This window comes from Manacus candei, unplaced genomic scaffold, assembly GCF_025592945.1.
Source record: "Manacus candei isolate 608988 ecotype Guabito, Panama unplaced genomic scaffold, ASM2559294v1 h1tg000023l, whole genome shotgun sequence".
Taxonomy (NCBI): Eukaryota; Metazoa; Chordata; class Aves; order Passeriformes; family Pipridae; genus Manacus; species Manacus candei.
Window position 1 is genome coordinate 3,124,077 of NW_026138071.1, and position 19,635 is coordinate 3,143,711.

Consider the following 19,635-nt stretch of genomic DNA (forward strand, 5'->3'; position numbering starts at 1 on the left):
ATGACCAAAATATTTCCTTCCTGCCAGCATCCCTGTAAACTGGAAAGGTGTGAGAAGTGCCAAGGCAAGCAAGGTTGAAATTGCAGTTTTACTTTAGCTTGGGAAAAAAGTTACCATTTGTGCAGCCCCTCCTCCTTGTCAAAGAAGCACAAAGTGAAGGAAACACAGCTGTGAGGCAGCCTCTCGCAGCTGAGCATCTTTATCAGGCAGGAGGTCTCTGTGTGGTGTGAGCTGCTGATAAGACCCAGGAGACTCACAGCTACCACACAGCAGGGAGCAGTTTGCAGCCTCTGCACTTCCAGCAACAAATGCACTTGCCTGGCCGTTGCTGTCAAGGTCCCAGAAAGCATCAGATCAATCCACTAGCACCTTTGCCACATCCCACGGACCCTGGCTGTTTGCCAATCTCCCATCACAGAGCTGCTCCCAGTTAACAGCAGCTGAATTTACCCGACAGCAGTCATTCTCCAGTACAGCACAGGCAATCTCACACATATTTTCATTAGGTTTAGGGGGATTTGTGCAGCATAAGCACTTACTGTTTCCACAACAGAGGTCATTTTGATCAAAGGCTCTGATGTAACACGGCAGATTCTTTGGCTTGCTCAGCTCAGCTCATCTCTACAGAATTATAAATATAGCAGAGACATTATTAAAACTTTAACAAGTTTCTCTCTTGGGGCCCTCAGTTATTCACCTGTGAGTAGCTGTTGTTTCATCACCAGGAGGGAGTCAAATGGAAAGTACAAAGGCAGGGATGGGTTCTAAGCTTCTAGTAGTCATTTGGTTTTACAAATTAATGGGGATAAAAAATCCCCACTAAGCTCAGTACTCTTCTTCCAGGTGGTACTTTCTGAAATGTAGTCATCGTGACAAGAACTTCTGAAATAGCTTAACGGTCTTGCATCTGCTGTTAAACACAGCCACTGATCATCAGTATCCTTGACAAACACCATGTCCTGGTGAAGGTTACCAGGCAAAGTCTGGCTTGTAAGGCGAGAAGGAGCTCAAATAATCTGTGTGGAGTTTTCCCCATGTACCTTTAGGTCACATTTGGCAAACATTTTTAATGACCAGCATGTATTAAAAAAAGCATTTATGAAATGTTAGCTAAATGTTTCTATTGGTAACTTTCACAGGTCTTCATGCAGCATGGGAGTAGAAGTTATTCCACACTGTGGTGGGAGAGGATCATAAAGCACATAAACATTTCCAGCGGAGTCGCTGAAGGACAAGTAATTCCAAAATAGTTTGTCTGATCCTGATGCTCAGATGAGCCCTTTACCTTGTGCTGTCTCTGTTGTGCTGTTGTTATTCCAGAAAAATCAGAAACTGGCACAAACATGTTTTTATTTGAAGGGGGAATTTCAATCAGACACTGGCCTTTAAAACAGCCTTCACTTTTAGGAACATTAGTAGTGGGAGATTTTTAATACTGCTGTAAAGACTTGGACCAAAACTGTGGTGAAAGAATAGATCTTTTCATAAATTGTCAATGTGTAAAAAGGAAATTGGTTAAGGGATGAGCTGGTATTTCAGGCTGCAGCAAGCTCCCCTGTCTCTGGGAGCTGCATATGAGGATGTCCCTGAGTACTTATTGCAAAAGTCATGGCAATGAAAAGGCACAGGAGAAAGCGGGGGCTGCAGAGTTTAGTGGAAACCCAGTACACTGAAGATCTTAGAAAAGGTATATCCAATTAGGTGAGCTCAAGTTTAATTCTGCTGGTTTCTAAAAGGAAGTCATTGTGCAACTGTTTTGCAAGAGCATTGAAACTGGTAGAACAAGACACACAGCATGTGGAAATGAAACTTAAGATATTAAAGAAGAGTTTGAGTTGCTGTTGGGTCTTCTTTAATTACCTTTTTAAGACACTCCACTTTTCTTTAAACTTTAAATAACAGCATGAAGAAGGCCTCATCTCTTAGATGGAGCAAATAATCCTCTGTCATGTGTAAGCAGTTATGAGAACAAGCCAAGCTGCACAGCACATGGGAGATGAGAGATGGAGAACAGGTTCTGTAACAAGGGCCCCTGTTCAAAGCGAGTCAAGAGAGGTCTCAGCAGCTAACTCACCAGGTATGTGTTGTACATCAACAAAGCCTTCTCTGTTGAATGAAAGGCTCCTTCATCTTTGCCTCTAACCTCCATTCCTTCCTCACCACAGCAGAGGATTTGCTTTTCAGAGAAGGAAAATCTGAGAACACACTCATTTCTTCTATAGATTCAGAAAACCACAGAAACAACTAGAGCCTGAGCCCTCGCTGTTCCCAGCAGATGTGGCATTGCCTTTACAAACACCCTGTATGAAGTTGGTATCTCTGCTTAAGAGCTGAGTAGTTCTCCCTGCTGACCCAAACCTTAAGCTCTGAGTCTGCCCTTCAGGAGCATTTCTCCAACATGAGAGTCTGCAAGTGGGGAAAGAAACCTCACAGTAACAGACTCTTTGGAGATTTCATCTACTTCAGCCCACTCCTGTGCCTATAGCTGGTGAGCAGGGAGCTGCTGCCTTGGGATACTACTGCTAACCAGTTAACAACCAGGAGAAGCTGTTGCTGCAGTTTCATTGAACTGGGCAGAGTAATAGCTGAGACACATAGGTCTTTCTATCCTCCCTTGGGTGTGAATGACTACTCCTATCCTGTTTGAAGTCTAAACCATGAAAGAAATGATCATTTCACACTTTTTTTCACCTCATTTCGGTACATCTTCACCTTCTTATCACATTTCCCCTACCTTCCTCAAAGCAGCAGGAATATATATTTTAACAATATTCAAAACTCTTTATCCTCATTCTTCTTTTTACATGTCCTCAAAAAGCTGGTCTGAACTCCCTATCTACTTAAGATTGTCCTCAGTACCTTATATGGTTAGCTGAATGACCTCAGGAAGACGTGAGAGGAGGAATGTACCTGTACTGCAGGCATTAGCCTAGGAACTATCATGAGCCAAGTTGTCTTCTCTTTCTTCCTCTGAAGTTCTTCATTTCTGTCCATCTTAGGCACTCTCATCTCTTCTGTTTAAGGATGATTCAACAATCTGCTTGGCTGTGCTCAAAAACCTTCCTGTAGAAATTCTAAAGAAAATAAAAAGTGTTGGCCAGAAATTATACAATTTTTTGTGGACCAAAATCTTGAGTACCAAATCAAACTATTATCTGAGATTATCTGTTCATACTGGATTCCCCAGAAATCAATCAAGGAAGACCCAACAAACAATTCTTCTTAGAAATACCTTGGCTCTCTTCTCAAGGTGATTCACTGTCTGTTAGCATGGAAGTGACTTACTAAAGTCCTTTAATCTGAAAAATAGTTATCTCCTGCCTTTCTCCAAATTGAAGAGCAAAGTCCATGCAATAAAGCTGATCATGTCAGGTGCCTTGACAACAAACTCCACAATAAGCTGTGCTCCAGCTGATGCTGATACCATGATTTTGATGAGCATGTTTTCAGTAATCCATGCCTAGGCATCAAAATAATTTTGAATGATTACATGGGAATTAAGATTATTACTTATCTGGACATTATATTGTATTATAAACTATGCCTTCCTAAATACACATTACAGCATTAGGGGCAAGGATCTCAAGAAGGAATTACAGATAGAAAGAAAACCCCAAGTAAATGGCAATCCCAGTGTCAGTCATGGAATACAGTGGTGCCAGGACTGCCCTGAAGAGATCACCTCAGCCTCTCCACATGCCCCAGGGCAAGGTTTATGAAAAATAAGAGTAGGACAGAGTTCTTACAAAATTTGGAAGTTGACAGGCAAGGTAGGTCCAATTGGTAAGCACAGATACTCACCATTTCAAGACTTAACAAGGGTTAACTACTGCAACTGTGGAGAAATAGTTACCAAAAAAACTGTGCATATACCAGGTGCCATTCAGAGAGAAGGGCTCTGGTGAGCTGTGGCTGCAGTGGTCCTTAGCACTGCAGGAGTCAGAAGACTAAAAAATTCTGAAGTTTTCAGCTGCATTTGAAAGGCATTTTTGATTTATCAATATAAGTGATAAGCAGCTGTTCCACAAATCCAAAGTATACACAATAGCTTAATTACAATGTCACAGTAAAATTTATAATGTCACAATAAAAAAATATTCTTCAAATATATCTGCTGTTTAGAGATACACACACACACACACACACACGCTTTAAATCTCTGGATGTTAAGACAAAATAACTGAAAGCAACAAGATAGAGCTAGATACATTTCAAATTACCTTGAAAGAGGTATTTAGAGGTTGTAGGAACAGTGGTCGTGGAACTTACAGCAGTTGCTGATTTTATTACTTTCCAGTTAAATAGATATCACATGAATAAAACTGTTTTTAAGGGAGATTAGAATTTTCAAATCAGGGTCCAAGAAAGAAAATTCCCTTTAAATCTCAATGCAACTCCCTTCTCACTCCTGCTATTTGGGAACAGTCTGCAGTAGGAGATACGAGGTCTTGGCACTGCTCAGGGCACACAACCCAAACCTTAGGGGAAGAAATGCCCCCAGAAAGTCACAAATGAGACCCTGGCCAACCCCTATGACAACAGGCCAAGCAAGCTCTTTAGGTCTTCTGCCAATATTCAACAGGCACATGGATAAGAGGGACCAGGTCACAAATATTCATGCTGGAAATGGCATGTAGAGCTTTTTTCCTTCATGCATTTATATGTTATCTTTTTCCTCTTATCTCCCCAAGAACCCTGTTACAGAATCTTGTCTCCTGTCGTGATATTTAAAGGGAACCTTTCCTGAATTACCACAATAGTGCATTTGACAAAACATTTCCATCTAGATCACACAATTATTTATATTACGTAGGGCCTGACTGGCCACTAACCACTCTGTACTACATACTATACAAAAACTTAGACAACACTCTTTCCACCCTAGAAAGCTTTCAACCCAAAGATCAATTCCTAAAGATAGCACAGGCTTAGTTACAGTCCTGAGACCCAGGAACCTGGAAATCTGATTTGCTCCCAGAGCTATATTTAAGCATCTGTATCCATGTGAGTGAAGTTACACACAGACACAGGTAGATTGCACTCAGCAGTTATATTGCTAGAGGAGTGATTATAATCCATATGTACACACACTCTGCATGATTTAGACCCTGGCCTGGTCCTCATTCCACACATCTGCTCACACCCATACACCCTGAACACAGTTATTAAAAAAAAAAATCAGCATTCTGGCTGGAATTAGAATTTAGCATTTGCCTAAGGCAAGGCTTTAATGCAAATGAACTGCTGGGGTCAGGGCTAAAGGCAAAAAGAGGGCATTTCAGCTCAGGACACTGCATCATCATGCTTCCCTGTTATTTAGCACACAGGGCTGCTCCTTAGTGCTAAGGTTACCTGCAGCATCTGGGCTCCTCACATCACCCTGGCAGACCTTATCAACAGCACATGCCAAGAACCAGATGCTCTGCTGGAGTTGCCACACCAACAGTATGATCCATCAGAGAACTCAAGACACTTTCTCTTACAGGGGTTATTCCACAGCAGCCTTCCTCAAGGTTGTGCATTAGCCCTTTTCTCCTCAAAGACCTGTTCACCCATGGCTATTAACTCAAGCTTTTTCCTTTGAGCATAAACACAAGAATGTTTTGCTTTTATGATGCCAACTTTAGGAAGCTGGAAGACCAGCAAGCTGTGACCTGCTGCAGAGCATGGACCAGCACCATAGTGTGGGGTACAGAGCATAAGGTATGGAAGCATTGGAAAGCAGCATTTCCTGTATTTCATTTAATTTCACATATTTCACTGGGCTGATACTCAGAGCATAGTTCAGAGAATAAGCTGGTCTAGTACCATCTATTGTATACATTTCCTGAGTGTGCATTTTTCTCATGTCTGCGCATTCAGGCTTACATATGGGATTCAATCCTCTCAGTTTAGACACAGAGCTGTGACCCCATCACTGCAAGCCAGCAAAGGAGACTTCTGTGCAAGACTGAACAGATTTATCTCTTCAGAACTCACCCTACAGACATTTCCTACTGTTAGTTACAAACCTCTTCAGTAGTAAATTACAGGACGAAACTTGGAGTTTGACACACAGTTCTTCAGGTCTTGAAGCATAACTCCAAATGACGGAAAAATAAGACCTTTTCTTGTCTAATACAGTATCACTTCCCACTGGCATTTGGATGTAATTTGTAACAAATATTTATCAGTACACTTGAACCACCATAAACTTACTAAGCTCATCTCAGTGTAGCAAAAGCAACAAACATTTGAGTCTTGCAGACAGGGTGGGGAGTCTGTATTAGCTACCATTTCACTGCTTTAATTCTTTGCCTGACCTCTTCACTTCACTACTTTAGGTAGAAAGTGGAGCTCTTGACCAGTAAAAACAGCATCTGACACATGAAAATGATAAATATTTGCTTTATTAAATTACTTTTATACTTTTACAAAGAAATTTTCTGATTTCCGTTACAGAATCAAATGAAGGAAATTCATTGCTGTCTCTGCAGTTACCTAAATTTAGATACAAAAAGGTTGTAAAAAGACCAGCCTATTCAAGTTACATAAAAAAGGCAGAGAATAGACAAGTTCCTTTAGGAATCTTGAGGCTCAGAAATATAAAGTCCCATAATACAATGAAATTAAGAATTCAGCAATGTGTTGAACAATTGTAAACTGTAACTGCACTAGTGGACCACATTATTCAGCAGTTTCCTTAAAGGTATGAACTGTGAACTGAACAAAAAGTGTAGCTGACACAGCAGACCTCATTTAGTTGTTCTCCCTTTCACTCCCTCCAAGTCAAAGTTGTCAGATCAGCATTTAAATGATAGGAAGGAAACTTGCCTCCATAAATATCAGAAATTTCTCCATTCCATAGCTATTTATATAAAGTAACTAGCTGTTACAAATCAGTTTCAAGTAAAACAGGTGGCTGAGGCAAAAATAATCAAAATCAGATCATACACAATTTTACTGTAAATACAGTAATTTGAAGATAAACACATAACCATAGCACTGACAGGATATCAATGCTGCTCTATCATAGACATGATGTATCAGTAGAAAATTAGGATGTCTATTATCAAAATTGAGGACATTCATTCCAGTCTCTGGTAATCTAATCTTAGTGCAAAACAGATGCTAAGACATATTTAGCAAAAAAAGGTGATACACTTAAGGCCAGAAAGTTGTTCAGTCATCACTATCGCTTCCAGATTCACTCAGCTGCAAGTCATTTCCTAGAAGAGAGAGTCATCATATTAGTCATTTTCAAGGAAATAATTTTCTTCTTTCAAGATATTCCCTTTCCCAATTAAAAAGGCTTACAAAAGCTAATACTCAGGTCAGGGAGACTGGACCAGGCAATCTTTAAAGGTTCCTTCTAACCCAAACTATTCTATGGTAAGAGAATAAATAGGTGTAGAACCAAATTCCCCAGTGACAGAACTTCGGAGAGATCCCTTTTCTGCAATTTTAAAACCTTGGCAAGGAAGCCATTAGCTTATTTGCACAAGTGCATTTATTTAATATCACCAGATCACAAAAGACAACACCTAGCTATCTCTGCCACCCACATTTTCATGCTTCATAAGTGGGAAAACTGCTGGCGAATGCAGTTTTGTGAAAAACAAGTTGTTGGGTTTTTTTGAAACACATCTGAATGCTACCCGGCTGCGCTTGAAAACAGAGTGGTGTCTCAATCAAGAAGAGCAGCTCTCTGACAAACCATTTAAAGATGTATCAGTGACCTACTATTTCAAACTGGTTTTGGAACAAGTGAAGAAACAAAACATCAAAAGAAATTTTACACAGCACTTTAATTTGGTGGCTATATATATGTATTTTTCAAAATGAGGAAGTAAGAGGAAAGATTATATTGTGCTTGCCATGGATGTCCATAAGCTCAGGGGGTAGAAATGAGGGAATCTTCCCAGGATGTCAGATAACTCACAAAAAATACAGCAGCATGCTATACACAGTCTACATTGTATCTAGCAAACTTCCCACACGTTTCTAAGAGTCTGTGACAACTAGTATGCTTTTACTCACACCTCCCTTACCAAACAACCATTACAAAAGAAGAAGGAAAAAAAAAAAAAGGAATTCATCTCAGGTTGTGCAGAAATGGCCTAAAAAGCAAAGCAAAAATCACTGAAACTGAGAAAATGAGAAAACTGAGTTGGCACACTATTTTCACTTGCCCTTCCCTCAGCTGCAGCACCCTCCACAGATCCCTTTTGCAGATGGGTGAAAAAGTAACCTCAAGGGGGTAAACCCCACAAGACATTCAGATTGGATCTTTTGTTCTCAGGCATATCATTTCTGCCAGAACACTGGAGTCTTTAACATGGCTGCATTTAGCCTTCCTTTGTTTTCCACTATGTCAGCACTAAAGCTTCGAAAGTGGTACATGTTTTTCTGCAACAAAACAAAACCACTTTATTATAAGAAAAGAATAGTGAACATGGCTGTTTCCATCAATCTTTAAAATACTGCTGTAGACAATTCTTTCATTTCCAACTCTCTATATAGACAAAATTTACAGCTGTATTATTTTAAGATAAATTTTAAAAATCAATTTAGAAAGAACAAAATCAAGTTATTTGTCAATAACTATTCAGAACAGTTTAATATCCTAAAAAATAGTACTTCAAGATAGAGAATGGTATTGGTAAATTAAACTCATGTATTTATCACCCAAAGGAGAACTATAGTGTATTCTTAGAAATCCCAGCCCTGTTATGCACTACCTACTTTAGGAGAGGACAGGGAGTGTGAACAAGAAGATAACCTTCCAAATAATGTTTCTGCAGCCTTCAAAAGTTATTTCAACATAGTTAATAGAAATTACACAAACCCTGTAACACCAGCCAAAAATATCAGTGCTTGTGAAAACCAGCAGATGGGAAAGCAAGAACTCCAAGTTCCAGAGGCAGAAATAATATGTTAGGATTTACTTCAGGGTAAACTTTCTGCCCCATTTTTATAACCCTACCTCCAAAAAACACCTTCAGAGAGATGGCAAAATAATACAGTCTAGAGTTGGCAGATTTCAATGGATTTGGTGCAAAGATAGAAAGCTCGTTTAATGCAGACTCTGAAGAAATTCTGTTGTACTTATGGGGCAGCAGTGAAGTGGGGAAAAACAGTTGAATTCAGTTTTCACAGTGCCAGTTGCTTATTAGCAATATTAATTGGGGAAATAGATTGCACAGCAAATTACACCATTTCCTATGCTTTTAAATTGGTGAATATAATATATTCAACTGAATTCTTGCTAGTTATAGGGGACAGGGAAACTCACAGGAGTGATCCGTGTTTCACAGACCTTAGTGGTCACAGCAACACCAAACTAATACAAGGGAAAATTATTTCTTGACTAGCTGCTTGTACCAGCACCAAGTATAAAAAGAAGTGAAGTTGTGCTGAATACTATGTACATAACACAAGGCCCCAAAATAGCTCATCTATGCTGGGTTTTCTTTGGAAAGTTACTTTGTTTAACATAATCCTGGTTTAAACAAAAAGTAGACATAAAGCAACATATGATCAAATATTCATGCAGAACAGATTCATTAGTGCCACCACTTACTAACTTTGTTATAAGGCAAGTCGTGAGCCTACTTAGCAGCTTCTGAAGGTAGAAAGGGGGTGAGGGGCAGTCTCGACCCCTAGATTCCTGGAGAGGTAGATATGTGTATCTGACAGAAGTATTTGGTTACCGTGCTCTAGACACCACCTCCTCCATTTTCCAAGTTCCACAAAACCTCAGCTGTATAATTTCTACATGTCAGATGAAACTCAGCTCTCTAAGCCTTCCCCCAGCCTTTTGCCTGTGCACAGCAAGTCAGAGGAAAACTTCACTAATTAACCAGTATGGCCCTGACTCTACAGAGGTGCACAAACACTAGTCACAGACATAAGCAGGCAAACCTTAAAACAAGATTAGACAAGCAAACAGCTTATGCTGACATCTGTTGATTCAATATTTTATTTTTGCAGAACATTATTTGAGATGGAAGAAATGACTGTACAGAACCGCAACTGAGAACTTTTGCCACTCAAACTGGAACAATGTGATATCCATTTAGTTTTTCCAGGTTTCACTCTCCTGCCAAATTCCCTCAGCAAGGGAACTAGAGAAAAACATCCTCCTTGAAAGTAACTATTCTAATCTTTACCTAGTTGAAGTGTCTTGTAAGTGTTAACTGCACTGGAGGTGGGATGGAATCATTTTAAGCAGTACCAGATCTGTAGCCATAACAGAAGGAAATGGCATTAAGCTCAAGAGCTGGGAGAGCTCAGAGGCCTGAGCCTACAGGTAGAGGTTCTACCTGTCAATGTGGTTCTCAAGCACCACCAAGCCACCAACTTCCCCTGGAACAGTTTTGAAGTTGTCATGTTTTAAGCAGCATTTTCTCAGTATGACTGCTGGAACTGGTGGACTTGGCCACCTGTACTTGTAAATGTATTTCTCACTGGAAGCTTTGCCAGCTGGGATTCTGTCACTGGGGATCGAGCTTCATCTCGTTTTCATAACAGTTTTATTTAAAGCGTGGAGAATGGGAAATCACATTTGTGAATAAGGGTTGAAATAAATGGCACCAGAAAGTTGTGCAAATTGTAAACATGAAGACATTGTTCTCTGCAGCGACAGCAAAATGAAAGCAGCATTTAGTCCTTTGCACATGAAGTCACAGGACTTTTCAGTCTGATCTTATCTCTTAATGCAGTACATAATTAAAGATCTATGCAGGTTATTTACGTATTTAAATACTAACTAAAAAAAAAAAAGAAAAAAAATCCCCTGTTCATGTTATCCATTAGGGACTGAAATAAAAGTAGATCTGCCAGTGTCTAAAATTTCAGTATAACAAGCTTACATATAAATGATAAACCTTAAAGGTCTTAGGTTGCAAACCCAGGTTGATGGGAATCTCTTCAAACTAAGAGCCAGCAGCTAAGCACCTAATTAAAAATGTAATCATTTCAGAAGAGTAACCATAGGTGAGTACTCACTTCTGTGTCTGAGTATTTCTGCTATTTAGGTAGTGAACTTAAGATTCTCTACCTAGTGGGATTTTTTTTTTTTTTTTAATGTGAGAGTTTTCCAAACTCTCCTTTTTGGAATACATGGAGCACTCAATTCCAGCTGTGTAGCAACCACTCTGGAACATAAGAGCTACTCTTCAAATTAAATCTGTAGTTGCCTGAATGGGTGGAATAAGATAATATCACCTGAAAGCAAATTGCCCCTGTCCTTATATGCAAAGGACAGTTTTACCATGCTGTCCAGTGGAACGCTGCCGTGAATAATAGTAACTGACATATCTTAGAATACACCATCTCTTCTCTAACTCAGAGTATTGTGGCCATAGTATCTTTCTGATAATTCTACTCAAGAAATTATAAGCATATGTTTTGGGAGTGCCTTGTTAGTTCAATTATTTTCAATACAAAATTGCTGTTCTCCAGTCCTAATGTATAAAACTGGAGGGAAGCCAGAAGAGTTTAGGAAATATTTTCAACTGCGTCAGCTTTAATTTAATATCTCTGGGGACCACAAACCTTCTAGCCCACTGTCTAATTCAGCCTGCTGCTGAACAATCAAACCCTAGCATCACTTCCCACAGTTTTAATTATAACAGAGACATACTTAAAAACAATATGGTTTCCTTTCAGAATCTTGATGTCTGGAATTGTGCACTAAGAAAAGAACAGCCTTTGTACTTACGTAGTGTATTCATCATATGACCACTGCTCTCTTGGGATCTGTTATGACTGGCATCTTTGTCAGGAACAGCCTGTTGTGGTATGGCAGACACAGTAGGCTGGGGCTGCAAATACGGCATCGACATAGGAAGAGAGGGCTTCATTTCCTCATCTTCAGAATCACTAGAACTATTTTCACTACTCGATGAAGAGGACGAAGAACTTTTAGAGTCAGATGAACTGTCAGAGCTACTCAGCTGGTCCATGATACTGGCTTCTGCTTTTAGCTCTGCAAACAATATGATTTGTTTCTCAGTTAACATTCACCATAATTGAAATATAAGGAAGAGGGGAAAAAAGAAAAAAAAGAAAAAAATCAACAGACACCAGGTAAACACACTATAGCACTTGAAAAAAACCCAAACCAAACCCACCAAAACCCTCCAGAACAAAGAAAAGGGCACAGGCAACATCCAGCCTGTCATGTGGTTTTCTTCTCTCATAGCTCAGGCACTTTCTCCCTTTCAATCTAAGCATTAGAACAAGGGTGACTGTGAACCCAAATGCTTAACCCCACATTCCACGGGGTACTGCATTCCCACGTAGCCTTTAATTTCCACAACTAGCAAGCCTTCTGTATTTTCCTTAGCACTCCCAAAGATGCCTTTCACTGACTCAAACCTGCAGTTACAATCACACAGGTCAGTCAGCTGTAAGATGTCAGCAGCTGCGCCCAAAATGCCTCCCAGCAGCTCAGCACTACAATCAATACATTTATTTGGACCATGTGACATTTTGCTCAGAATCAAGTTAAGCATGAAGAATATCCAAAAGAACCATCCACAGTTTATATTAGGAAGATTGCAGCAAATCCTTGTTCTCATTATAGATGTGGAGGTGTGGATCATGCTGCACAGTATGCATTTTTGATATATAGTAGCTAAGTCCAGCATACAGAGGGCATTAATCTTTGCAGAAGGGTACATGTAATAATTGTACAAAATACGAGTGCTGAGAGAAGCCTGAAACAGAGCACTGAATCCTGGTGGATGGAGGACTTGAGGAGTTATGCAGTGTACAGAAGTTCATCACTATACAAGATTGTAACTACCCAGACAATCATTCAGGTGATCTTACAAGCATTTGGAATACTCCAGGAACAGCTTTGATAGAGCAGACACAAAAACCAAGTAGGAGAGTGGCTCATCTCGCTTCAAATTTACCCAGTACAGGACAGGTTGAAGACAAAAGTCACCAAGACACAAGACAGTGCAGAGCTTAATCAAGAGAAGAAGGGAGAGGAAAATAAAAAAGATTCAACTTCAACACAAACTTCCATGAAGCCTTCCAATTCTGAGTTATCAAAGGCTGGTCAAAAGGAAAGATACTTAGGCCAGCCTTATCAAAGGTCAGTCTAAAGAAAATGGAGTTCTGGAAAAATGGCACCTGAAATAGTGTAGCTATGGCTACAGGGACAAACTAACCCCATGCCAAGGAAGAGAAGAAACAACAGAAGACCATACTGGCTGCCTCAAATATAAGGAGGGGAGCAGAAAGAAAATAAAAATGGAAGCACCTAAGCCTCCTTCTGTTGCTAAGGATATGTATAAGAGAACATGATCTACCACCCATCTGGAGCTGTAACCTAACTGAAAGACACCACTCAAGTCCTAAGCATTTAATTCCACTTCCTCCTCAGCAGTGTCTAATATAAGAAAAATTTCAAGTGAATGGCTAATACCAAAAACTGAGGAATAAGACCTCTGGCTTGAATTTTGATGTAATTCAAGCAGATAGAATTTAAATTAAGTATTTTTAACCAATGAAGGAAGGACTGTACGTGTACTAGAGGATAATAGATGATAAAGGCAGAATGATCTGTCCCCCACCCCAGAAAACAAAGTTAGTAACAAGTTCCAGGTAGTGTACTTAAGCAGGAATAGTCAGTTATACAACCATGGGATGAAGAATGATTAAGTGGGCAACACTTCTAAACAGTCTGTGAGTTACAGTGATTCCTACACACTGTTCTACCAGGCTTGTGCTGTTGCGGAACTGACTTGATACTATTTGGTCTTGTGACACTTTAGACATGATACTATTTGGTCTTTGTGTATAAAGATGAATAGTGCCTGTAAAACAGCCTCCTTGCTCAACTCAGCACTGCTAGAACCTTAGCTGAAACAGTAAATGTGTTTAGGGACTGTACTTCAGCAGGTTTTTGGAATCCTTGTAAGAAAGCTAAAGGAAAGTGACAACAAATCAGGGATCCAGAAAACTCAACTTCTAAGGAAAGATTGAAGCATCATTTTTGATAATGAATGGGAAAGACACAGCAGCTTCTGAGCTCCTGAGTTTCATGAAGGACTGCTCAAAAGCAGATGTTCTGTACTTGCATGATAAATATGAAAGTAGTAATGGGCTTGCTGTCAGACTATTTATTAGAAAGAACCTGAGTAGTAACAAGAGCAAAGCCCTGGAATGGCTTGCCAGAGAGTACACAGGATCTGTCAGTGGAAGGCTTTAAGAACAGGTTAAAAATTACATCAGAAATCTGATTTTAGGACAGAAGAATGGACTATATGACTTAAAAAGGTCCCTATCACCCCTAGTTGTCAATTTTTCTGCATTTTTAGTAGTACTCAAAATTGGACTGGCACTACACAGGAGTTTGATATATGTTGGCAGCCACTTTGCTGACCTGCATGGGTTTGACACCACCACTGCCCCCAAAGCAACAGACCACCAAGAAAAAGCATCAATTCGTTCCATGAGCTCAAGTACTCCTTCCCCTTTGCAGCCACAGATGTATTCTAGTACTGTTCTGCAATATAGATTTCTGGTCAGAGCTTAAGACCAAAATGGAAACAAAAACCATCTTCATAATGATACATCTAAAAAAAAATCTGTTTAAAGGAATTCAAAACAACTTGGGAGGCAGATGTCAGTTCCAGTCAATGAAACTGCCACCTGTCAGCATTTCTGTAGCAAGTAATTACCACCTGCCATCATCCTTGTCCTCCAAAAGGAAATAAGGCCTCCTATTAAGTGAAATATGAGTGTCATACCAAACCAGAGTCTCTCAAGAAAACAGCACATAGCACTGCTCAAGGGTTGATTTATGCAGGGTTTTAGCTGTCTTTTTCATTGGAGCCTCATCTTTCACAAGGTTCTATCTGGTAATTTAAAGTGTATTTTGAGTTGTAAAGCACTGTAACCTATGTTTGCTGAGTGCACAGAAAGAAAAAGGAGCAACATCAAACTGGAAGTGACTCAGTTGGTTCCAGTGCCACGATACAATCAACCACATACTTGATTAATGCAGCAGTGGAAGACAGAGACAAGGAGGGAGCAGTGGGACCCTTGGCATTATTAACCCTAATGGTTCACTGTTTTTTTGCCTTAGCAAGTTACAAATGCTGCTTTGTTACCCACTTCAGCCAGAGTGGTCATTTCCATATCAGAGCAAAGTGCTTACATGATCAAACCTCTAATGTATTTAATCTCAAATTAAAAAACAAACAAACAAAAAACCAACCAAACAGAAAAAACCCACCACACAAGCAAAAACCTGGGCTCTTATGAACTAATTGCTCGTGAAGAGCAAAGTTCCTAAAACTTATGTGCCAGTGGAGCTTACCTCGTTCTATATCATCCATGGGAGAAGATGGAAACATTTTTTCTTTTGACGGAGAGTATTTAACGTTGTTGGGAACTTTGGTTGCATTTCGCATTTGCTGCTGTTGCTGCTCGATGCGAGACTGGACTTTACTGCTTCCTTCAGCTCTGTGTGTAAAAGGAAAAGATTTCTAATTGCTAGAAGACAAGATGCAAGGAAAAAGGCAGAATACAGGGGATATGGTACAAGGGAATTATTTCTGATGCCTTTCTAAATACTGTCATTAGATTCTTAGGTAAGTTATTATACTGGCATAATATTATTTATAAATGTGTTAAAATTTGTTTTTTGATACAGTGCTAATAACTTTATAACACTTTGTCAGTTGATTTGTTTTTATACCTGGCTGCCCAGGATCACTTAATAATAATTCTGCTGGAAGTTACTTACATGGACTCAGCAGCAGGACAAAAAAATTTAAAATCTTGGTATGAGAAAAACAAGCCATTAAAATTACTGAAGCCTGTCACAGAATTTATCCTTTTTTTTTATTTCCTAATTTACAGTCAGAAGACAGTAGGCAAACTACTGTCCAAAGAGGTTTTATTTCGCCCTCCAAAGTCATCAGAAAATAGTTACTATTTCTCTCAATAATGTAACAGGTTTTGGTTAACAAAAAAATAAATTCCCATTTCTTTTGCAGTCAAGATTTGAAAGCTGTGAAGTCAGTGTGCTGAGAGAGCAGGCTGAACTCCTGCTCCTTTGAACGAGGCCAGTTACTTTCTAAAATTATATTTTGCTAAAAATAGTAATGGGTAGTTACATATCTCAATTTAGGCCCATTAACAAATCGATTTTCACAATGAGTAAAGCGCAGTTGTTTCTCTTGTAAATCACCCACCTGGTTTTTTTCACAGTGATGTTGCTACTAAGTTTCTCTAGACGACATTCTCCAGTGTCATGGTTGATAATTAAGATACATTCTTTTAGGTAAGGCTTCTTTGAGCCCTTGAACACAGTCACTGGTGGAGTTGAGCCCTATTAAATCAGAAGTCCAGTAAGTGTTACTCCTATAATCTTTCTTCTTAGAAACAGCAATCCATCAGTTATGGTAAGTTCACTACAAGTGATCATTTCTAGCCTATAAAAATGTTACAGGTTAATTTAAATCAGATTCACAGTAGCCATGTCCAAAAGCAGCCGGTATTTGACTGGAATGGGATTTCACTCAGCTTCGCTTAGTGAAAAACTGATTAAACGCTCATTTCCCAAGGCGAGCAGGCTCCCTGTAGGACTCCTTTCACCAAAAGGGTTTCAGCTCCCATATCAGGAGAGCAGTAAAGCATGGCAGGTAGTAAATTTTCCCTTTCCAGTCTTTCCTGCTTTAGAGCTGCACTAGAGCAATAAATACCAAGGGGAAACTTGCACTGCCAACACACACATGAAGCTTTTCTGAGTACGCAACGCTTTGGGTCATCCTACAGCATATTTCCAGTGTGGCCAACACACTTAAAGTTACAGTGCAGCTGCTTAACCTTTGGGTCTTCTGTAGTTTTACATTCCTAGAGCAATTGTTTTTCTACTCTGAAAATCACACAGGCATCTCTGAAACAGCACTGAAACTTTATACCCTTCCATATTCAGGATATATACTTATGACAACAAAATAAATCACTCCCTTAGGCCCACCACCCCTCAGCCACCCCACTCACCTCAATATTTGGCAGCGTTATTGTCACCTGTTCACCTTTGCCAACTTCAAGGTCTCCTTCACAGGACATATCGATAGATGCAGGCTTAAAGTCATCTAAATATAAAAACAAACTGGATTATTTACAGGCTTTTCAGGCATCTTATAAATGTAGACACCATTTAATTGCAGTTGGAGGCTACTAAGTTAAAGCCTTTTTTTGCTGGTGTATCAGCTACTATTCTCCTGAGCAGATCATTCCGTAAGTGAGTACAATTCAAAGTCAAGCTGCTTTTCTCAAGATTCAATATAAGTGTTAAAACCTTTTGGTTAAGATTAGAAAAATGATTTTAGGTTTTAATGGATAAAGAGGCTGAACAAGCTGTGACATATTTCAAAGCATAAATCCTCACACAATTATTTTCAGAAGAATGAATAAATAGTTCTTGAAAATGTTGATCCCAAACATGGGAGATGTAGACAAGTGACTGAAAATGCAAGGAACAATATCAATTCTCAATATCCATTTCTGACTTTATTACAACATGTATGTCAGAAGCTGACCAAACCTTGGAGTTTCAGTATAGTTATTTTTGTCACAAGTGAAATTACTTCCCAATTTAACATTATAGCTTCCTTTTTGTCTTTTTCAACATCTAAAGTATTGATTAAAATAAGTTTTAAAGAAAAGAAGGTATTAATTTCTGATCCTTTTCAAAAAACGTGAGACATGGAAAACGAGCGGCTCTGCCTCAGCACGGCAGCTCTGTTACATACCATTATCTACAAAGTATTATTTCCACCACAAATGAATTGGGAAAGGCTACAGTCAAAAGGCTGCCTGCGCTGATCTAGGGAGACGGGGTGGCAGCGAGAGGCTCTACGAGGCCTGTGGTAACATATGTGGGGTTGAATCCGCGGCTCCAGGTAACGCAGGGGCAGTGTCGCACCCCGGGATGCCGGTGCCCTGCCCCGCACACGGATCGAGGCGTGGAGGGGACCCGTCAGCCGGCACACGCTCCTCGCCTCGCAACCTGCCCCGTCTGGCGCTGCTGGTCACCGGCGGCGGCACTCCTGTGGCTGGGGAGCTTCCCAGTTCCACAACTCGGCCTGCGGCCAAGGGCCAGGTGGCACAGACCACAGCTGGGAAGCGTGGCTCCAGCCTGCACACCAGCCGGGCAGGAAAACCAGGCTGCAGGAGCTGGTGGGCAGGACCGTGCGCGCAGCAGGAGGCTCGGAGCTGACACACAGGTAACAGCCCCTGCTAACCTCGTTTAGGGCAAATCCCCACGTGCTGTCTCACAGGGTCAAGCATACAGCAGTTGCAAAGTTTCTCATCAAATCAGAGAATGTTTGCTTTATTTAGGACACGGCTATCGGACTGTTAATACCTGAGAAAATTAAGGTACTGATACTTCCGATCTCAACTTCTAACCAGCTGTCGTCTAACCAGCTTAACTTCTAACCAGCTTTTTTTATTAACAAAAACGTCAGGTGTCCGAGGATATTTCTGCATGTGCTTTTGATAGAACTGGTGAACGTGCCAGTTTCTATGTCTCATTTGTTGGAAAGGAAGAGAGATTTCAAAACAGATTTCAGAACAAATCATCAAATTACAAGAGTCAGCAAGAAACTGTAGGGGTAGGAGGTACCAGATGTGGTGGTTAGTCCTTTTTAAAATCAGGGCAAATTTCAAGCTGCAGCACTTGTTTAAATTCATTTATAGGTTTTTCCCCTTCCACAGTCGCAGACAATCCTCTGTAAACGCCATTCCCTTTGCTCACAAGGAGCAAATTGACCCTCTCACACACAGGACACTCTCCAGAGAACATACGCAGGACTGAATCTTGGGGATCAGTCTATAAATAACCAGACAACAAAACCAGAAGCAGCAGTCCTAAATTACCAGGACTATAATCCTGGGAGCATTTGTTTCCTAGCTACCCTCAGAATCTTTGAGCACACACCTCTCTAGATAGTAATTATGTACTCAGGGAGGGTGCACTGGCTCCGTGATTAACGCTGCCTGCCTGTAACCTTTGATTGCTGAATTGTACGGAACTTCTGAAAACTCGGCGCAAGGGAAGAGGGCAGAGCCAGAGCTTCTGCTCAGCTCGGCTTCCAGCAGAACCTCGGGGGGACACTGTGGAAAAGGCATGAAAAGCGAAGTTAGTGCCCAGAGGGTGGCGAGGGGCAGCCCTGCGATACAATGGCCGTTCATGCTCCAGCACCGACTGAAACCTGCTCCGCACTGGTCCCGAAACCCCGGACCAGCACTCGGCTCCCAGCTGCAGCCCCGAATCCCAGGATGAAGGCAGCCATCGGGCCGACAAGGCCAGGCCGGGCCGCGGACACCCCCGTCCCTCAGGGCACTGCGAGGACAAACAGCCGGGCCCCCTCCCCGGCCCCCTGAGAGGCTACCCCAGCACTCACAGCGGACAGTGTGGAAGGCGCAGCGCGGCTGCTTCTCGAAGCTCTCTCCCAAGTTCAGCACCCGTGCCTTGGGGTCGTAGAGCGACGGGACCGCTCCGTTCATCGCGGCGGCGCCTCACACCATGGCGGGCCCCGGGGCCGCCGCCGCCGCCCGCACCGAGCATCCCTCACACCGCCGGGCCCGCGGGCCCCGCCCACGCCGCCTCCCATA

At 41.0% G+C, this 19,635-nt stretch overlaps 1 protein-coding gene across 1 annotated transcript; it reads right to left on the minus strand.

The window, feature by feature from the left end:
* Nucleotides 1–6,371: 6,371 nt before the first annotated feature.
* Nucleotides 6,372–19,599, minus strand: EAF2 (ELL associated factor 2). The gene is made up of 6 exons (XM_051787035.1): nucleotides 19,425–19,599; nucleotides 17,014–17,108; nucleotides 16,203–16,339; nucleotides 15,323–15,468; nucleotides 11,705–11,971; nucleotides 6,372–7,208 (listed from the first exon to the last, which is right to left on the minus strand). Exons 1-6 carry the CDS (start codon nucleotides 19,525–19,527, stop codon nucleotides 7,162–7,164), a joined length of 795 nt encoding a protein of 264 aa, XP_051642995.1. The 5' UTR covers nucleotides 19,528–19,599; the 3' UTR covers nucleotides 6,372–7,161.
* Nucleotides 19,600–19,635: the final 36 nt, after the last annotated feature.